We start from the raw sequence: 20,193 nt of genomic DNA, 5'->3' as shown, positions 1-20,193 counted from the left end.
CATGTCCTTGTGTTTCTCTGCAGTATTAATGAACAGATGCCTCCTGATAAAGAGACCAGACCTGCTTATCTTTTATCAAGCAGACCCGTGCGACTGCACTTCTCGTCAAACCCATTCAAAAACTCTCTCTAAGCCGCACACATTTCAGGGATGCATAAGCAGGCCTGTGAAGTGTCAGAGGAATCTACCACGAAAACTTCTCATTGGCCGCCTACAGTAAGAGCCCGCCCTATTCATGGGGAACTGAAAACTGATTGGTGCACCTCCATCTTAGCTACGCCTCCAGCCGCTTACGTCACACGGGCGCTGGAACTCCACTAAGTAGCGATGGTGTTGTGGTTGTCCATGCCGCCGACACCTCCGTGAGTGTTGTCTCGCACAGAAGACCAACTGGGAAAGCTCACCACGCATGGAGTTGAGCTCGGACCGTGCGGTGGCAACACTGGAGATGTCGCAGATCAAAAGCAAAGACGATGAGCCTTTTGACGCTGACGGTGACTACGAGAGCTTGCCACCTCATGTCTCAGTGGCGACCCACATGACAGCAGGAGCCGTGGCTGGCATCCTGGAGCACACGGTGATGTACCCCGTGGACTCTGTCAAGGTAACGCACACAGAGGCGGCAGATCACACTTGTTTTGCGGCTGCAGCTCATTCACTAACTAGCTACAAACCACCGCTAACAGCACAAACAGCTCGTTGTGCGTTGCTAACGAGCGTTAGCTTTGAAATGTTGAAGCTTCACATCCTTAGTTAGCCTCCGCGTTAGCTAATTTAAGCACGACAGCTCGCGACAAGTAGACTGAACATAGTTAAGCATGCTAGCTTAAATTAAACCGTAATAACGGTACCATATGTTAGCTAAACCTAGCAGCAAATAGTTAGTATTTTTTCGCTTCTTTCTCCATATATCCATTAACTTTGCTAACATAGCAAGCTTGCTGAACACCCAGTGTAACCTTAATTTACCAAAGTCACATTTTATCAAGGTTAAGGTTCAAAGTTATCGTAGTTTTAACCATGAGCTGGTTTGACTGTGTGTAAACTTGTTTTCATGCTATTTCAGGGTTACAGTTTTTTCCCCCCATTCAGTGAATCGAAAGAAGTGATCCATTCTTGTCCCGTAGGATAGGTGAAGGTCAAGTATCTGGTTTGACTCTAAAATACGTCAAACTGCCTTGAAACAGAAAATTAGACATATTGGGATAAAGTTTAACTAAGTCAAAGGGTAAACAGTGTTGCTGATCTCTGTAGTGCAGTTGCACAGAAGTAACTGTAGGATATCAGTTTCAGTAGAAAACTTCAATGTCCAGGATTAAGACTTTAAATTGACACTGTATTTGCATCGTCTCTGTCTATTCACTAATGTGATCAATTGTTATTGTTATTGGAATATATCTAACTGTATTGTCATCCCTCACAGTAACTACCAGTGCAGCATAATGCAGTTCAGCATCCAACCAGATGCCACAAACATCAGCCGTCAGTCAAACAAAATGTAATTCATACATTTTGTTATTGAGGAGCTCATTTTTCCTTCCTTCAGATGTTATGTGGTTCCCACATATTGTATAGGTAGGAAGTCAATGAGCGTACTATATTTAATCCTCTGACTTCAGTTACACTCACATGACTGACATGTTGACTAAAGCTTGCTTAAAAAAAGAGTTACACATCAAGTGGCACAAACACGTCATTGCCTAAGTGTGTTTTGGGGCTTTTTGTGACAACTTTGTTGGTTTAACATTATTTATGCATTTGTAATTAGGCCTTAAGTTGCTCAGGTGATTGTCACAGGTCAAACACAGCGGCTGTCAGAGAGGAGTAGACATGTAGATTTGAAAATGTTAAACCGGATTTGGTAATACAAACGCTGCAGGCAACACATGAGTTTGCAAAGACCCCCCCCTCACCTCAGCACTATGTATGACTTGCATTTGGCTAAGTGAGAAACAAATTTGTTTAGTAACAAGTGCCGTCTTGGGGGTAAAACCTATGTTGAGGCACTGAACGACCTTATTGGCTCGTTTTGAGCTTGTTAAATTTGGCTTGTGTCTGCAAAGCAACTTGCAAAGTGTTTGTTTGATTGTGAACTTTGCCCTTGCAATCCTCCTCTTCTGCTCAGCTATTGTTTTACAACAATGTAGTGTTGTTTTTGATAATTCGGCGTGCTGCTTTACCCTAACGATAATCTTAATGTGGCACAGACAACTTCATTAACATACTGCAAGAAAAAAAAGTCCTTATATCCTCTTTGCTTCAGTGTCATAGCCTTGACATCTTTCCAAATTTACCCATGAGCCTTTATTACACAAAACACTGTTGCCATTTCCTCCTGAGGTTTCACAAGCACCTTCCAGCTGTAGATGTGGTTCCCATTCAGTTTGATCAGTGTCTGGAGTGGACGAAGAGTTTTGAAATTTCAGTGATTCAAACTGATGAAAGAACCAGCGGTGGTTCATATTTTGTCCTGTCGCAGCTGCAGTGTACAGTACAGGAGAAACAGCTCACCATCAAAGACGGGCATTCATTTCCCGTCAAGGATTCTAAATTAGGAGCCTGTTTGATGAAGAAATGCATTGCTGGCTCACATCACACTTGACATGAGTTTAGCAGAATGTTTTTAAGTAAGACTTGGTATATTATACAGTGTTACCATCCACTGAGCCTGTCGGCATAATACAGGTTTCACCCTCCCAGTAAACGAGACACGGCTAAGACTCGGGGAGTCGCCTGTGTTAAGGCGAGGAGGGGGACCTTATCGGTGTTGCGCACATTTGGAATCAGCCTCATGCAGTAAAGGGTGTGTGTATGCAATTGTTCTTCTGCAGTGTTGATTAGTAAACTGCCGCAGAGACTGGACTGCCAAATGCTGAATTGCTGCTTATAAATTACAAAGATGTGAAATGGTGTAAAGTAGTGAACGGAAGTGCTGTATGCTTGAATGGGTCAGTTACCCTCAGTTGGACGCTAACAGCATCTTCATGCAGACAGCACACGTTTATTTTAGTCCTGTTATGAGCTGTTTCACATTATGAGGACTGTCATATTGATGATCTAATCTGCATGCTGGTTCTACAGTTAATCTTGAAACTGCTGGACTTTTCATCTTCTGTCTTAACAGTCCACAGTGTTTTAACACTTGCATGTTGTTAGCGTAGCATTTTGAGCAATTAAACTGTTACTGCTTCATTGCACACTCAGATACCTGTTACATTTGACACACTTTTGTTTGCACGGCATGTGACATTGCAATTATAACAACAGTACTGATATCAGTCTTTGAGCTCTGATAATAAATAATGAACTTCTGATCATGGTATTTAGTCGAAATGTGAACTTGTCATTGTCCTCTGGTGTTCAGTTTCAGTGCAGTGTGCCACATGTCTGCTGGATGTGAACTCGTCCAACATTCACATCCAGCTTTCGCATCCTGTCTGAAACCAGAAAGCGTCGTTGGTTTACCATAGCCAAGTTTGATATGTTTAAACTTTTCTGTAACTTCACCATTGATTCATTTCTAGACTGAAGATGTATGTACGTCGCACAGTCATAGGATACAGTTTGAGATGTCGGTGGTTTGCTTCATACTCAGCATATTTTACCCTTCAGATTATCTCTAGAGCAAACTGACATTGTAGTAGATGACAAGTTTTATGTATCAGGTGGCCTAAATATTAAAAAATCACCATCTTGCCTCTGCCCTCTGCAGAACAGTGTGATTTTTTAGTACATAAATTCAGTCGCAGACTTAAATGTAAAGTGTGCTACCAAGTTCTGTGTGCCCCAAATTCCCAATTCTGTATCAAACGGAAATGTAATTGATATATTATTGTTGAGCCAGAGGAAGGAAACACATGGGAACATGCTGAGGAAGATAGACTTGGCCTATCTCCTGAAGCAGCCGCAGATCTCTTCACAAATAAAAACATGCTTTGTGGTGTCCAGATAACTTGGCATGGTGGAGTAAAACAAAGAGCTGCCACAGCCTCCCACAGCAGCCTTGGGAGAGACACACATCACTCAGTCAGCTGCCAAGAACACTTACTGTCAGGACAATGTGACAGCGTTACAGGGAACAGTGCATCAAGGAATCGTGATTTGGCCGACGCCAGGTGCCCACTTTAAAGCCGCTCAGGCTCAGAGTTGAAATATATGTCTTTATTTTTTCAGACAAGGATGCAGAGCCTGCAGCCAGACCCAAAAGCACAGTACAGGGGTGTGTATGAGGCTCTGAAAAGGATCATCCAGACTGAGGGGATGTTCAGACCGCTGAGAGGCCTCAACGTCACCATGATTGGAGCGGGACCCGCCCATGCGCTCTACTTCGCCTGCTATGAACGGGTCAAACGCTCGCTAAGTGACGTCATTCAGAGCGGAGGCAACAGCCATTTAGCCAATGGTACAGCAAGTTCCCACATCTCAGCACAAATCACTTGATTGTCACACCGACCGCTTTCACACTGGGCTACACGACATGGCCCGGAGGAGTGTAGTAGGGATAAGTCATTTTAATGCCATATCCTGTTTACAAAGGCCGGGATGAATCCATACTCCAAACATGAAAAATCCAAACATGCTCTCTGGGAGAAATCAATACAAACCAGTGTTTTTTAGCATGTAAACATTTAGAAAAAAAGTTAATTAGATGTTAGAATCATTGTTAACATGATCTGTTTATGTTGTAACAGGTATGGCAGGAAGTGTGGCCACTGTCCTCCATGATGCAGTCATGAACCCAGCTGAAGGTAAGAAAAAAGCTCCTCCTTACCCTTTAAGGCATTAATATTCTATCACTTTGTCATTGTCGACAAACTCCATGAAAAGAACAATGAATTGTTGCTGCTAGCAAGTTTTAGCTGTTTTTGAGCAATTGAGTCAGCAAAATAGTTAGCAGTTAATTTAGCAGTCGACACCTGATCGATTAATCATTGCAGCTCGAGAGATCAACACTGTGTTTTGACTGTACTGCTCAGCACAACATAACGAATGAAATTATTGATTTGGTTGTAACTTGTCAATTAGATAAACCTTGACATCATTCAAAAAGCTTTTGGCAGCCTGCAGAGTTAAGTTTTGTTCTTTCATCAAGTCCAGTGATCATTACTAACTGTCCGGCGCGCCTGTTTATCCTATTTAAGATGTCAAGATACTTGTCATGTCAAACACTTGTTTTTTGGCCTTGTGAAATCATGTCTTTGGCATTTTGTTTGAGGTTTTTGTATAGAATGCAGATAGATTGGATGTGGTAATGCATGCTAATGCGGTTCCTTGTTTCCTTCCATGGCGAAGTGATAAAGCAGAGGATGCAAATGTACAACTCGCCATATCGAGGACTTTGGGACTGTGTTCGAACAGTAACGCGTACTGAGGGTATAGGAGCCTTCTACCGCAGCTACAGCACACAGCTGACCATGAACATCCCTTTCCAGGCCGTTCACTTCATCACCTACGAGCTGATGCAGGAACAGTTAAACCCCCACAGACATTACCACCCTGGCAGCCACATAGTGTCGGGAGCAGCAGCAGGAGCCATTTCCGCTGCAGTAACCACTCCACTCGACGTTTGTAAAACTCTGCTCAACACGCAAGAGAATGTAGCACTCAACTCCATGAACATCAGCGGTCACTTAACGGGAATGGCTAACGCCTTCAGGACAGTGTACCGGCTTGGCGGTCTGGCGGCCTTCTTTAAAGGGGTCCAAGCTCGGGTTATATACCAGATGCCCTCCACTGCCATTGCCTGGTCAGTGTACGAGTTCTTCAAGTACTTCCTGACAAAGCAGCAGCTGGATTCGCAGGCGGGACCCAGAAAGATATAGTTGAAAGTGCGCTTGAGCAAACCACACCTAGACTGGAATGGATGAATGAAGGCTCCAGCCTGAAGCTGCGTGAGCTCGCCCTGCGCTGTTTGAGGAAGTAACTTCAGTTATTGTCTCACAAGGAAGTCGTCCTGGTGGAGGAGTGGCCGAGCACGGCACTCCTTATTGTTCACTTACCCAAGTCTGTGTTTTTACAAGTTAAGATGATGTTGCACAACCGCAGTACGCAACACAATGACGATTGAAAGGACAGATTCACGTAGAAGAGCTGAATGGTCGCCCTCTTCCTCCTCCACTCCACACACACTTCAAATACAACTCTTCAAGCTCTCTTTTCTACATGTGGTGAGAGTATAAATAAGTTGTCTTGACTGATGTTTATAGTTATTAATATTGGAACATTTTATTTATTTTGTTAGCTTTCCGAGGCTTGTATTTTATGGATACGGAAGAAACACAATGCTGTTTGTTTTTTTATTTCATTGTGTATTTATAAAAAACCATCACAGCACATTCCTTACTTTCACTCCACTGCGAACGGAACAGTTGTGCTTTCCAAGTGCCTCATAAATATTAAATGCTGCTTCACCTTTTCTTCTCTTTGGCCCTCTGGTTTTTGACACAGTAAATCTGTATTTCCATTTCTCTTTTTTTTTGGTCCAAATTCTAGCAAAGTGTACTATTTCGTTATAAGACTGAATCTTATAGTGGCTCTTTATGTCATAACTGGTCACATATGTCACATTTAAACTTACTAAACTGAATGTAATTTTCGTCTTTCAATAATCTCTGCACCAAATGGTCAAGTTGCAGCGATTTTATTTTTGCCTCAGTTTTTTGCTTTAAGTGCAAATTACAGTTTTTCTTGCCCGAGGGACCCTCTTTTTCTCTCAGTCTGGAGGTGTGTAGGTTGTAATGGTCCACTTATTTGCCTTGTTGAAGCGCAGCACTACTTTGTTCCTGAATCATGCACAATCATAGTCTAATTTAAAGAACCCCACCTGTTGCAGAAAGAAGGCAGCTTGTTTATGTGTGATCAGAAACATGAATATATATTTTGAGAGTGACTTTCTGAGAAACTTCATTATGCAGGTCCAGCGATGGATCAGATAAAGGCTGTTACTTGACATGATGGCCATTTCTTAACCTTCATGCATTTGTTCTGGTGTGAAGTTTAGCTTTTGAGTGGCCTGTTTTGTTTATGTGTGTCATACTGATCTTGAACCTAAAGGTTGAAGATTGTGTCTTTAAGATATTTCAGAGTGTTTGGCTGAAACTTTAGCTGCAGACTTTCTGTGATGCGAAAGGTAACATGGTTCTGTTTTGAAACTGACCGGTGGTCTTGGTCACTTTTGTTACCATGAGACCAGAAGAAGCCTGATAAAAGCAGCCGCTAATGTTATTTCTTTTATTTTCACTCATCCTGTTGTACTTACACGTTTCCTGTGTGCTCACTACTCTTTCCAGCCTCTTGACTATTTTCCATTCGGTAGTCAAGACATTCCTCCAGATATTGATGTAATCCAGCAAGCAGCCAGATTTATTTGTTTTTAATTATGGAGGGTTTTTTTTCTTTTCCTTTGGTGCAGTTCAGAGAGTTCATCGGATTCCAGTGGTCTCACAGACCCGTTAGCAACAGATTCATCGTGCTGATACAGTAAAATAATTGTTAATATACCAAAGACCTGCATTATATTCTATGCATCTTACTTTTAACCTGTAATTATGATGCTCTTTGCCTGCCTGCTGTGAATTATCATCCCACCTTTTTGCCCCACAGTTTCCTCCTGTTAATTTTGCCTAATCACTTGAATTCTTCAGTATCTCTCTTTTAGCGCTAGAGGCTTCTTTTCTGTTTGTTTTTGGAAAATCGGTGTCAGAAAAGTCTTCGCTGCCTCATTTACTTTTACAAAAACTTCCATTGACTCCTAAAGTACTTGAGCAAAAGCAGTTAAAAGTGGAAATTCTACGTTAATATGAATATTTTGGTCATTGTAATCTATATTTTACTTACTGATCAGTTGGTTTAGACTATATAAGCTAGTTATATTGAATGCAATATGGATTTAAAATGAATGGATACGATGTTTTGTCAGCTTGAATAATAAGTGACTTAAATTAGCACAGATTCACACAGATGTGTTGTTTTAATGTAAATGTAATCACAGTGAAGTTAGTCTGTTGCCCACGTTGTGTTCGTCCAAGTGGGATCCACAGACAAAACTTCACTCCTCTGATTGTAAACTAATCCTATGATTTAAGGTACAGACGCACAGAATCCGGCGAGGACGTATTTGAACGCACCACAACGCCAATAACGCACCACAACGCCAATAACGCACCACTGAAAGCGCCCTCTGCGGATGACGTAGGCGATTTGGGCGGTGCTTAGTAAAAGTTCGTCCGTTTTCCAGCGTGGTCGGGTGACGAACTTTCGCATATCGCAGCTTAACAGTACACTACAATGTGTTTCTTAAAACACAGGAAGTGTGGAAACAGAAGTGTGAGTCAAATTTGATCAGCGCTGCCTAGTTTGCGAGCCTGGTGCGGCGGACTCATTAGTGTAAAGTTTTTCCAACCCAGTGCGGACAAAGCCACGCCTACTTCCGTATGACGAATGCTACATGGAAGCTGTGCTCACGCGGGTCGCTTCTCCGGAATTGAATGGGAAACGTTTAGCATGGAGGCTAAGTTATGTGTTACTGTGGTTGTGTCTGCGTTTATTGCCGCTTATGAAGCAAACAGCCAGCTGCGGTGCTGAGAGAGCGGACTGTGAGCCATAGTTTCCCCGGTAAACACACCTGTTTGGCTGTGTCAGGCCTCCATGCTTGTTCGTCACCCGGAAGTAGGCGTGGTTTCATCTGAAGTGGACTCTGAACTCAGCCGGCTTCACCTCGTTGAATGGATCCTGTGTGTCTGAACCTTAACAGAAGTAAAATGAAGACAGTCGGACTTGTGTTTGATTTATTGCATTATAACACTGCTTGCCCTCCACCATCATTACTGTGATGTGTCGATTCATAATAGTGAATCATGCCTCCCAAACTGTGTACTCTGAACTTTTAATGTGTCAAAGTCGTGTTTCTAATAGATGCTTACATTTTAAAGAAGACAGGAAGGCTGATATTCCACGTGGGTATTTCCATGATGTAAATATTTTTATGCTAGTAACGCACAAATGATTGAAATGGGAGTTGGGTTGATTTTTGTTGTCGAGTGCCATCTCCAGAACAGGAAGGCTTGGAAATTTGACCATGCAAATATGAAATGATTGTGATGATGCTGCTACAGTATGTAACACTGGAGCTGAAATAAACATGCAAGTGAGGAATGCTGTGTTTTATTTTTCTTGCTCTAAATATTTGCTTTGAGACTCTATGTCCTGTCTCAGTCAGTCTTTTAGATGTCGGGGGAAGATGCCTGTTTGTTTTTATTCTCTCTGCATTGAATTAATTAATTGAAGAGTTTTAAAGTTGATGTAGGTTAAGTTAGTAAGTTAATGGGCTTTAGTTTGAAATTAGCCTCTTTCCAGTGTATTTATCCAATATTTCTACCTGATTCATGTTCACACTGAACACAATTTTAAGGTAGAATAATGAGTAATATTTGATCCATTGAAAAATCACATTAAAAAATCCAACAGCAGCTTATTTTTCCATAGTCATTGTCCACAGAATACACCATCAACACTCATGGGGCTGTTTCTTGGCTAGAAAGTGGTTCAGATGGTGGTGTGAGCACCACAAGCCAAGATCCCCTCACCTCAGTTGCACTGGGATGGAGGCAGACCTCGCAGAGACTCAAAACTAAATCTGCATGGCTAAATACCAGTAATATGTATGTGTTTGAAATATGTGAACCAGCCCTTTAAAGTAAGTATCCTGTAGGAGTTACACAGTTCCAGTAGAGGGCAGTATAGTATCATTTAAAGGGTTTTCACCACAGAGACATGGCAGTCAATCCACAAAGGCAGAGATGATTTTTTACATGTGTGTGGATCCGCTGGCCAATCCTCAGGTCCGTGATGACGTCACAATGCCCTGACATTAGGAGTATTTATTCCAGATCAGATGCAGGTTTTTAAATTACTGTGTTTCTTCTACATCTCATTGTGATTTATGAAAAAATCACTGAATTTATGAATAATTTTTACCTGGATTCACCTCAGGCTTCGCTCATATCCTTTTATACTGTGAACAAAATAACAGTTACACCTCACATTACAGGGACAACAGAGTCTGCACCTCGAGAGCAAAATGTTTGATTGCAAACTCCATTCTTGTTATTTTGCATAAAAAATCCCTTTTTTTTTTTTTTTTTTAATTCTTGATGGACATGTCTGAAACTTCTCAGTCATCCAGGTGACGGTGGGCTGAATAAAGGACAGCTGGACTTGCTCGCCGACACTTGAAAGCGTTTCATCTCTCATCTGAGTGAGACCTTCAGTTTTAACTGACTGGTGGGGAGTCCCAGGTATTTAACCTACGGTGGGGTCATTATCAAGGTCATGGATGCCACCCGGTTCATAGTGATTTAGGCTGTTGTATGACAACATAGACATGACAATGTCTATCATGCCTGTATGTGCAGGTAAATGTTAGGACAATATGCCCAATCATTAGTGGAAGCGGTCACACAACACTTCACACTGCATTTAAGTACAGGACTGTATGCATACGTATTTCACTTTCTGCACGCCCTCACTGACCTCATACAGTTATCTGTGTTGTAATTATAACAGTTTTGTTCCTGACTCTCATTTATTCTACTGTTTATATAAAGATAAAAGCTGTGTTTCAAATGTGCGTCCTGCACACAATACAGCACGTAATAACAGAAAAACAACGCTGATCTGATTTTGCATTGAGATGCAAACAGCGCGGAGCTTTATTCCAGACCAACATGCCTCCGGACACGTACACTTGTGCTGCACCGTCGTTGTCCCTGATGTGTTTAGTTTTCGCCCTTGTCCACGAGCAGGTTGTTTATCTGAAACTCACAATGAACGCCCCCCTCAGCCCATGTCCTCTGTCCATGTCATAATCGCTTTAATCTGCAGTAAACTGTCCCACTACTTTATGCCTTTATCCCACAGATAAGAGCACTGGAAACTTACTCTTCCCTCTCTGTCTGCTCGTCTTCCCCCTGTTTCTTTCTCTCTTTCTCACACACACACACACACACACACACACACACACACACACACTCACACGCTGGTGGCAGCCACACAATCAATGTTAACCATCGGTTAAATTGGATGCAGCAGTGTATCTGCTGATGGGAGAAGAAAGGCAGCTGCTCTACTGGTACCGTAACATGAGGGATCCAGTTACACTATCCGAGGAAGTTTACGAGTGTTCCCATGTGAAAAGATCAGGGCTGTTTTAAACCTCCTTATCAACTCCAACAAGTTTGTCAGGCAGTCACGGCATATTGGAGCACTGACAAAGGCTGCCTTTGTGGCGGAGGTTTGGTTTTCTCCTCATCTGTTATGAAGATCTGCTTATTTTTCAAAGCATCATTGGCCACCTTGAAGAGCACGCTCCACGACCACACTGAGTCACATCCCTAAACACATAGACAAGGAAGATAAACTCACATTTTACATGCTTTATTTCAATATCCCAGGCAATCTTTATGTGGCAGTGTGATGGCAAAATCTTGGAGGAGGAGGAGGAGGAGATAAGAGGCTATTGTTATGAACTCCTCCTCGCTGCTTTTCATCATTCACTCGCCAAATCCAGTTGATCCAGGTGCTGCAGAGACAGATTCAGAAGAAGCAGAGAGAAGGAAACAGACACGAGGATGTTGTTTTTAAGTCCTCCGTGTTTGTGAATCAATGTACCGTGTCTCTCTGAGCCTTCGGAAGTGCACGCATTACAATGGCAAGTGCGGAAAATAATAGTTCTTCTAACCTTCAGCTTCATCCTTCAACAAGCTCCTTTATCTGATGAGCGTGTTCGTTTTACGGCCTGAGACTCTGAGAGAGAGACTGTCAGATATTCAGCGCCGTCAAAACAGATGCTATCTGCCCTCTTCATGTCTAATTACCTGTTTACTCCAAGGGCCGAGAATGAATGGTGCTGTTGATAACAACTCACTTCAGTTTAAGGAAATGATTAAGATTTAAGATTCACATTTGATTACATTTTTTTCAGCTTTTATATTCTGTGATATTTGACAGCGTGTGCAACTTTCTCTGTGTTTCTTAAGTTGATATTTCAGAGTATGTGATGCTTGTTTGAAAGGGCTGGTACACTTTAGGCTTTTATGAAAACTCTCCACAGAAAGATTTAAAAAGTTAGAGGAATGATATTATTATAGGTAAATAACACATGACTCAGTAAGGAATAAGAAGTTAATTCTAATCTTTTTACATTTGTTTCCCATAGGTCCAAGTCAGACAGGTTACTGGCCTGAGAGCTCTCAAGTCTGCCTCTATCAATTCCATCAGTCCTCTGCTCACACTTTGGTTATGGTACTACAAACTTACCCTTCTTAAATATGTAAAGCTCTAAATCCTGCATGCCATCTTATCAGCACTGTAAAGCAGCGCACTGAGTCAGCCCAGCATGCCAGCCTGCATGACGCTACTTCTTAGGCCACATTGTTCATGTTCAGCTTTTATATAAATAGTTCAGTTCCTCCTACTTCTGGCGATTTACTTGAATAATTTTTGCAGACAAGTCACAGATGACAGCAGAGGAGAGCTCTGGTTGTTCATTTGAGGAAGTGATAGAAATCGCTAGAGGGAATATTTTACACCCTTATGTTTGTTCAAGGCGACACACTTGGCAGTCGTGAGGTTAGCGATTGAGAGATTCTCTCCAATTACCCCAGAGACACTTTGACGGAGAGAAATGTGCCGTTAAAAAAGGCCCGTGCCCTGCAACGCTTCAAATGTAAACTGTAATTTGAAAAATCAGTGCAACTTGAATGTCAGTATATTTTAATGACAAACATTACAGTACAACAAAATGGGATACACCTCTGCCACTGAACTGATGCTTTTCATCGACTTTTTAGCTTTTCTGCCATGTAGTTATGCCTACAATCCATCATTTTGGTAATATAATTAATATGCAGGTCCTTTAATCTGATGCACATCGTTTCTCCGTGCTCGGAAAGTTGAGGCTGAAACACAAGTGGCCTATATTATTTGTTATTTATTCACTGGACGCTGAAAACAGTATCACTCATATCAGCAGATACAGTAACAGCCTGATCACAAAAATGCACCTGAAGGTTGAGCCTCGTGATGAAGGAGGCGGTGACCTCACCTGTGGAGGCCAACATAGTCACTGTACATGAGGCCACGTGAGAGCAAAAGGAGATGTCTTCTATATTCAGGGCATGAAGAATATCAGCACACTTGAAGATAACAAGCTGCCTTCTATATCTACCTGTGTGATGTCCTGGACCGACTCGGTCATACACCTGCAGATGAAAGATGCCCTTTAAGGTAAAGGCTAAATGCAACTGCCATCGGACCAGATTACGCAGATAGCTCCATAGTCACAAGTCGAGCCGTGGGTGCAGAAGAGAGATTTAAGAATGTTTTAGGATGAGAATTATAGCATAAATTCTGCATTATATGTAGAATTATCCTCATAACTAGATTGCATTGAAAAGTTGCAAGTTGCAGTGCATTTAAATCTTTGTTCAGCAGCACTTTTTATTGGTAAAACTGGAGACTTTTATTGGTAAAACTGGAGACTTTCCTCCATCTTACATTCAGAATTTTATGCCCATTGTGGCACACATTGGAGAAAGCCTACAACCATATAATTAAAACGAAAAAAAAAATCAACCAAATGTAGCTCTACGTGTGATTTTCTGTCTCATATTTCACAATGGTGTCATCTGAATAAGTTCTGACAAGCTCTAATGAAAAGTGTTTAATAAAATACATTTGCTTTAAATGCACAATTGTTTATATAATTCATAGATTTTGTGATATTTCCATGAAAAATCAATGCCGGCCGCTGAGCCTTTTATTACAGCGTCAGATGACATTCCAATTTCTTATGCCATCATCTTCTCTTACCCTCTGCCTGTCCCACAGATGCCAACAACATGCTAACAAACAGGTTCTGTTACTATAATGATCACATTCATGAGCCTCAAGCAAAACTGATTGAACCTGAGACAACGGAGTCTGCCTTTGGTTTCAGAAACAATGTGCTTTAAACCAGTTTTCTGATCATCTGGAGGTTATGACTTTGAAGTGGTTGTTCTCATGCGTTCCTGAAGTGCAGTATTGCCTTCTTGCTGTATATTTCTGGGTTTTTTTTGGATTGTTTTCTCTGTTGCATCCTATTTTCACAGCTTCAGTCATGATCATGATTTTAAGGAAAATTCTTTTTTGAAACAAAACGTCTTGGACAATAAGTTGCGGTTTCTTAGTTGAACACAGCAGCTTTCCTCATGACGTCACCTCAGGTAGAGTTGCAGTTTATCTCCGTGTTTTCATCGGGTCAGGGGCTCTTTAAAGGAATCAGATCTCATTCTTTGGCCCTCATTTACAATATCACCCCCATCTCTGTCTCGTCTTATCTTCTCATGCAGTTTTACTGTATTATCAGAGTTTAACTCCACACCGATAGCTCAAATGTCACCAGTATAAAACACTGAAACTGTCAGTATTAGTTTGACCGTATGCTTTTTTTTTGTGGTTGACCTTCTCAGGAGTAGTTTTTCTTTTCACACTTTCTTTATGTGTTGCTGTACTATAATTTGCACAAAAGGCTATGTTTAAGTTTGCTGAAAATATGATCAAAAGTTCAGCTTGTGTTATAACTGAGGTGCTGCATTGTCCAAAATTCAACACAGACGTCAACATCGATTTAATAATGACTTAACTGACTTCAATGATCAACTGTTTCACTGTGCAAACCCACATCATGTCCAGACATTATGATTTTGTATGACATCAATTTTTTTAAAGCATGAAAAAACTGCACAATGTTTCCATGAACAAAATCCTTTTAGGTGGCGACTGGTGAAGGAAACACATGGGTTCAAGATACTTTGATAGTGAACAAAGAGCCGAAATATCAGGGATGCTAAAGATAAGTTTATGATTAGAAATCATAGCTTCATACATCATCAGTTTCACCATAATGTTGGCCCCCAGGGGCCACTGTAGTCCCACAGGTAGGGCCTGTATTGATAAGCTCTGCAGAAGGAGGCGATTAGCGATGATCGGACCACATCGTCTCTCAGGCCCAGTCCCTCTGCTTTGTACATGTCCTTACAGAACTCTGATGTCTGCTGCTTTCGTTTCGTCTTGTACCTCCGGTTCTGAAACCAGATTTTCACTTGGGTCTCGGTGAGTCTTAAGCTGCTGGCCAGGTGAGCCCTCTCTGGGGCCGACAGGTATTTCTGGTGGTTAAATTTCTTCTCCAGTTCAAGCACTTGCAGGTGTGTAAACGCAGCTCTGGAGCGCTTCTGTTTCCCTGTGGAGGAAAAACTGCTGGATTCTGAAGTGCTGGGACAGGACGTGTCCAGAGACTCTGTGAAGTACAGATGATCAGCTCATTACTCTGTAACAGTCAGTGCGGTTTAGTCTGCATATCAGGCTGTGAAGAGATGGTTCAAAAAGAGCTTCTTCATCATCATTAGGGAAAAACAACCACAGACGGTGAATTAAAATTTCACAGTCCTATAACATGTCATGATGCAGACATAATTTATCTCACATACATTTGTCTGATCTTCTAAAACATTACTGGGTTATCCATCATCACATTCCTGCTATTAAACACCTGCAGGCGCTCACCTGTCTGCACTCTAAACGCTGTCTCCTGAGGGCAGAGCTGCTCTGAAAACGTGTCAGATTCTTCTTCCCACTGTGAACACCTCTCCATCTTCTGTGGACAGCATTTGCCATTAAACCTCGTGCCGTCCTTGATGGAGAGGATGTCCTCTATGAGGAAGGAAGTCAGAGGTTTGACTGCGTCAGACATTTCCATCCAGTAATCCACAAATCAGAGGCCTCTCAGTGCCAGAGGGCTGCGGGAGTAGTTGAAGCAGTGTGTCTCATCACACACTCACACCGCCTGAATTTATACAGGAGCAGGGGCGGGTGTCCTGCGAGGGAGGGAGGCGGACCAAGTGTGAAACTCTGCTTCTGCCTTCAGGAACTTTCATTTGTTGGCCTCCTCATATCAACTCGATGGCAGTGTTGAGATCAAACAATAACAATGCTTATCAAAATGAACCATTGTACTTACAGTTTTAATGTTTTTTTTTAAATCATGCCCATGTAAAATGCACAATTTCTATACTTTAAACTGCATATACCTATACAGTAGATGTACATTTTGTCTTGTATGATAACAGTTCCTTTTTTACAGATTTTATGCAATAATACCTAATACTTCTACGGTCAAATACAATAAATCCTCCCTTCATGAAAGTTCAATGTTCAGATCTTGTTAAAACTATTTTGGAGAAGTGTTGACTCAAATCTGTAGTTTGTGATGCTGGTTTATTCTGCGAAGACATACAGTATTCAGTCATGACTGTATGTTGCAATATCTAAATGGGCTGTATTACACACAGGATGAGGTGATGAACTCTATATGAATATATGGTGGATAATCTCTCATTGGGTGTAGTTCAGTGGATGTATGTCTTCTCGTGCTCCCAACCCAGTTGTCTGCATCTGCAGAGAGAAAGCATTAGGAGGGAGGGAGGAGGGGGTCAGAGTGGGTGGTCATACCCGCTGGAGCACTAATGACTTGGACACATTGAGGCCGGCTCCTGAAAGGACACAGCCATTGCTCGGTGGCTGTTTATTTGTCGTTCTCCGTGGCTCTGTCTGACTTTCTCCAGAGGATGAGACGTTTACTGGCAGCGTTTGTGCTCCTCTGGGAGTTCATGCTTCATTTGGAAATGCATGAATGCAGGTATGATAAACATCATCCTCTCCGTGCCCCCTGGCCCTGCTGACTCCTCCAGCTACCTTGGCACCAACCACACACCGAGAAGTCACCAACACCAGACTGTCATACAGACGAGTGCTTTCATTTGATTAAAGTGCATTAGCTGCTGTCTTGTCAACATGGTATTAAGATCATCAGCATGATATGTTTCACCTTGAATTCTTTGTTTGTGACCGTCTGTCTACAAGAGCATGTTGAACTGTAAGCTCAAAAAGCTTTTAGCCCTCTGTCTAGACACAGTTCTTTCACTTTTTAAACCCCCTTTTGTGTATGTTTGGATCATACAACACTGAATGTGCAATTAAATGTAAAAAGAGAACAAGAGAAATGGAAGAAAAATGAAGTATTAGCAACTTTCTGATTCCACTGGAAATTCAGAGCTTTATTTCAAGCATTGATCGCTTCAAAAATACATCAAACACATGTTTAATTGTCTTCGAAAGCATATTCACTTGGTCAAATAAGAAAACACATGCGCTCATTTCAATGACAAGAGTATAAACAAAGCCAGCAGCCTTTCTGAGGCTCTACCATCTATGCTGTCATCCTCTGCCCTTATTCTGAGACAATCCGCATGATTGCTCTCAGCTGAAAACACTGACATTTCCTCTCTGTCTATTGTGTCCTGAGCATTCAGTGCACAGGTATTTGGCTGCATAGTTCTGCATCAGACGTGACACAGTCGCACCTCTGACCTTTCAGCCAGGGGTAGACATTTGTCTTCCACAGTCCCTGCTCTGCGCTGACGATGTTTTCTTTGACTCGCTGAAAGTTGTTGTGCCATCAATCTTCTGTTGTTTTCCTGCTATTTCTTTGTCTGAGATGACGAGACGCGAGCCTTTGTTGTAACTGTAGATTTGTATCGTCGGTGTCGTCTTATGTTGTAGCCTACACCTGTGATATTGCACAAGTTTTTCACTTCACGTGTTGTGTGACAAAACAGATATGTCATCGGTTTGGAAGGGTTAGTCTGAGGTTTGCAGACAAACCTCTAATCATGACAGAATTAATCCTCCTCCTTCCTTCTAAATCTTTTCACTGCTTTTTGCTTAAAGGGATGTTGAGCTAAAAAACCTGCAGTTTTCAAATTCACCTGGTCAGCAGAGGTTTACTTCATTTTTGGGTTGCATTTAGTGAATGTGAACATTAAATGGTTTAATCCTTCTGAATATATGAGATTTATGCTAATTCACACTCTCTCCTTGCAGGAAAAACTGTTCAGTTAGTTGAGTATCTTTCATTAATTGCTGTAATCTAATTAATGTGGGTTAAATATATTTGGTGTTTTATATAGTTACAAGATGCACCTATTTTTGTGATGTCACATTGGCATAAATAACTTTTTCATCACGTGATAAATGTGCATATGAAATGCCTTCCACTAGAGGGAGCTTTAAACCACGCATCAGCTCCTCACAGACTAACAAAGCCTGCAGCCACTTCAGCCTACAGCAACAACCTCACAATGAGCCATTTCACTAGAGGATTAGTTTGAAGAGAGTCTGATTATGCACCGTCAATACTTATCAGGCTACACGATTTAGATGTTGCTGCAGGGTGGATCCTGAGTTTGTGAATCATCTCATAAACACCGGATTATCAGGCTGGCTTTACTACATAGTCAGAGACATGTCTGACGTAACGGCAGCATGAGTTAAAACCGTTGTTGAGTAAACCATAATGGGTCTTTCACTGATGGCCAGAATCACGTCATCCTCTATTTAAACTGACCCTCATCACAACAGTGTAATCAAGCATCTTTAGTTTGGGATCCTGCTTTCATTCATGCATATCTCTATCACATCTCTCTCTCTCTCTCTCTCTCTCTCTCTCTCTCTCTCTCTCTCTCTCACACACACACACACACACACCTGTTAATACATCTCTCTCAGCCCACCTCCAGCAGCTCACTTGCCTGCTCTGTAATTTAATATCTGACCAAACCCTCAAATTTGATCAAAAATCACACAATAAACCCCCACAGGAGCTCATTTTCCCCACTTAAAATAGATTTGATAAGGCTTTAGTAAAAGTATGAAAGTGAACTAGAAACACGTGTAATTCTTTATCATATGCATACTGTATATATGTGGTGGTTTGGGAAATTCTGGTATTTTCTTGTGCACTGTGGAGAGGTGTGGGCTTTGTTGCCTGTGTGTCCTTTTTTTGGCAGAAGCTGGGCGTGGTTCTCCAGGTGTATTGGGAGCTGGCGCCAACACAGCTGGGACTCATCACAATCGAGCACAGCATAAAGGCTGTGGACGGCAGAGGACTCGTTTCCTCATTATTTCCGCTGCGGTGGTAGAGTTGGTCGCTGTACCTGCGAGTAGAAGTTTAGATTTAGTCTTTGTTTCTCTCGTGTCGATGACCAGTGCTCGATCTCCTGTATCTTTTGTTTGTGCTCACTGAGTTCTCTTGCACTGATGTCCAGCTCCAGCGTCTCTGCCCAGCCTACCTCCGTACACGGCCGTTGATCATCTGTCCACGAGCCTCGACCCCTTTTCCGTCATTATCCACAATTCCTGTTTTACCCTTTCCAGCTGAGAGTTTTTCGATTTTTAAAATCAAAGATGAATTTTATTTATTTGCCTTTTTAAGTATGTATTTTAGTTAAGCAGCCTCGCCTCAGTTCCTGTTCTTCCTCATTGGTTAATGTGTGGATGGGAGGGGGCTTATTATTTGTATTATGTGGAGACACTTTGTGTTCGGGTTAGAATTCGGTTAGGTTAAAATTCCATGAAAATACAACCTGATATTGTCTCGTGTCTCCAGATTTTAGTTTGTAAAAGTTTTTAATTCGATTTTTTTTCCCATTGATTTATTTTATTTTATTTTATTGCATATTTGTGTCCGAAAATGTTATCAGTTTAAGGTATTTCTTGCTTCATGAATAAACAGCATTAAAGCCACTTTGCACAACACGCCCACCATTAACATAACCTCTGCAAAGTTTTCTTTTTCTCTGTCTCACACACACACACACACACACACACACACACACACACACACACACACACACACACACACAGGAGCATTATCTGATCTCTTGAAGTGTCTCTGGTCTCCTCTCTGTCTGCAGCCTCGTCCTTATCTGCGCAGAGATGCTCCTGCAGCTCCTCTCTCCTGCCGGAGGTGTTTCTCCTCAGCGTCCATTAAAGAGTGACAAACACTCATTTTTTGCTCATTCACTCATTTAGTTTGTGAATGTGGGGCACGTGCACCCCAGGATGGATAGACTTGTTAGAATTCGTGCGACTTCTTTTTAACCTTGTTTTCTAAACTTTTATCCCCATTTTTTCCAAGTTGCCATATACTAGATCACTTTCAGGTGCTGGATTATACATTTAACAACCAACCAGCAGCACGGAATGACATGAAACTGAGAAATATTTGTTCAGTCCTCTCTGAGGGGAGTGACAGGT

At 41.8% G+C, this 20,193-nt stretch overlaps 2 protein-coding genes across 2 annotated transcripts; one reads left to right on the top strand and one right to left on the bottom strand.

Moving 5' to 3' along the window:
• The first annotated feature begins 299 nt into the window (after nucleotides 1–299).
• slc25a37 (solute carrier family 25 member 37) lies at nucleotides 300–9,151 on the top strand. Its single transcript, XM_076731876.1, has 4 exons — nucleotides 300–604; nucleotides 4,174–4,402; nucleotides 4,692–4,748; nucleotides 5,293–9,151. The coding sequence occupies exons 1-4, from the start codon at nucleotides 410–412 to the stop codon at nucleotides 5,820–5,822; spliced, it is 1,011 nt and encodes a 336-aa protein (XP_076587991.1). The 5' UTR covers nucleotides 300–409; the 3' UTR covers nucleotides 5,823–9,151.
• A 5,629-nt stretch (nucleotides 9,152–14,780) lies between these two features.
• Nucleotides 14,781–15,834, bottom strand: nkx3-1 (NK3 homeobox 1). Its single transcript, XM_076731485.1, has 2 exons — nucleotides 15,604–15,834; nucleotides 14,781–15,337 (listed from the first exon to the last, which is right to left on the bottom strand). Exons 1-2 carry the CDS (start codon nucleotides 15,794–15,796, stop codon nucleotides 14,937–14,939), a joined length of 594 nt encoding a protein of 197 aa, XP_076587600.1. The 5' UTR covers nucleotides 15,797–15,834; the 3' UTR covers nucleotides 14,781–14,936.
• Nucleotides 15,835–20,193: the final 4,359 nt, after the last annotated feature.

This window comes from Chaetodon auriga, chromosome 5 (assembly GCF_051107435.1).
Source record: "Chaetodon auriga isolate fChaAug3 chromosome 5, fChaAug3.hap1, whole genome shotgun sequence".
Lineage (NCBI taxonomy): Eukaryota > Metazoa > Chordata > Actinopteri > Chaetodontiformes > Chaetodontidae > Chaetodon > Chaetodon auriga.
This window is presented reverse-complemented; position numbering and strand designations above follow the sequence as displayed.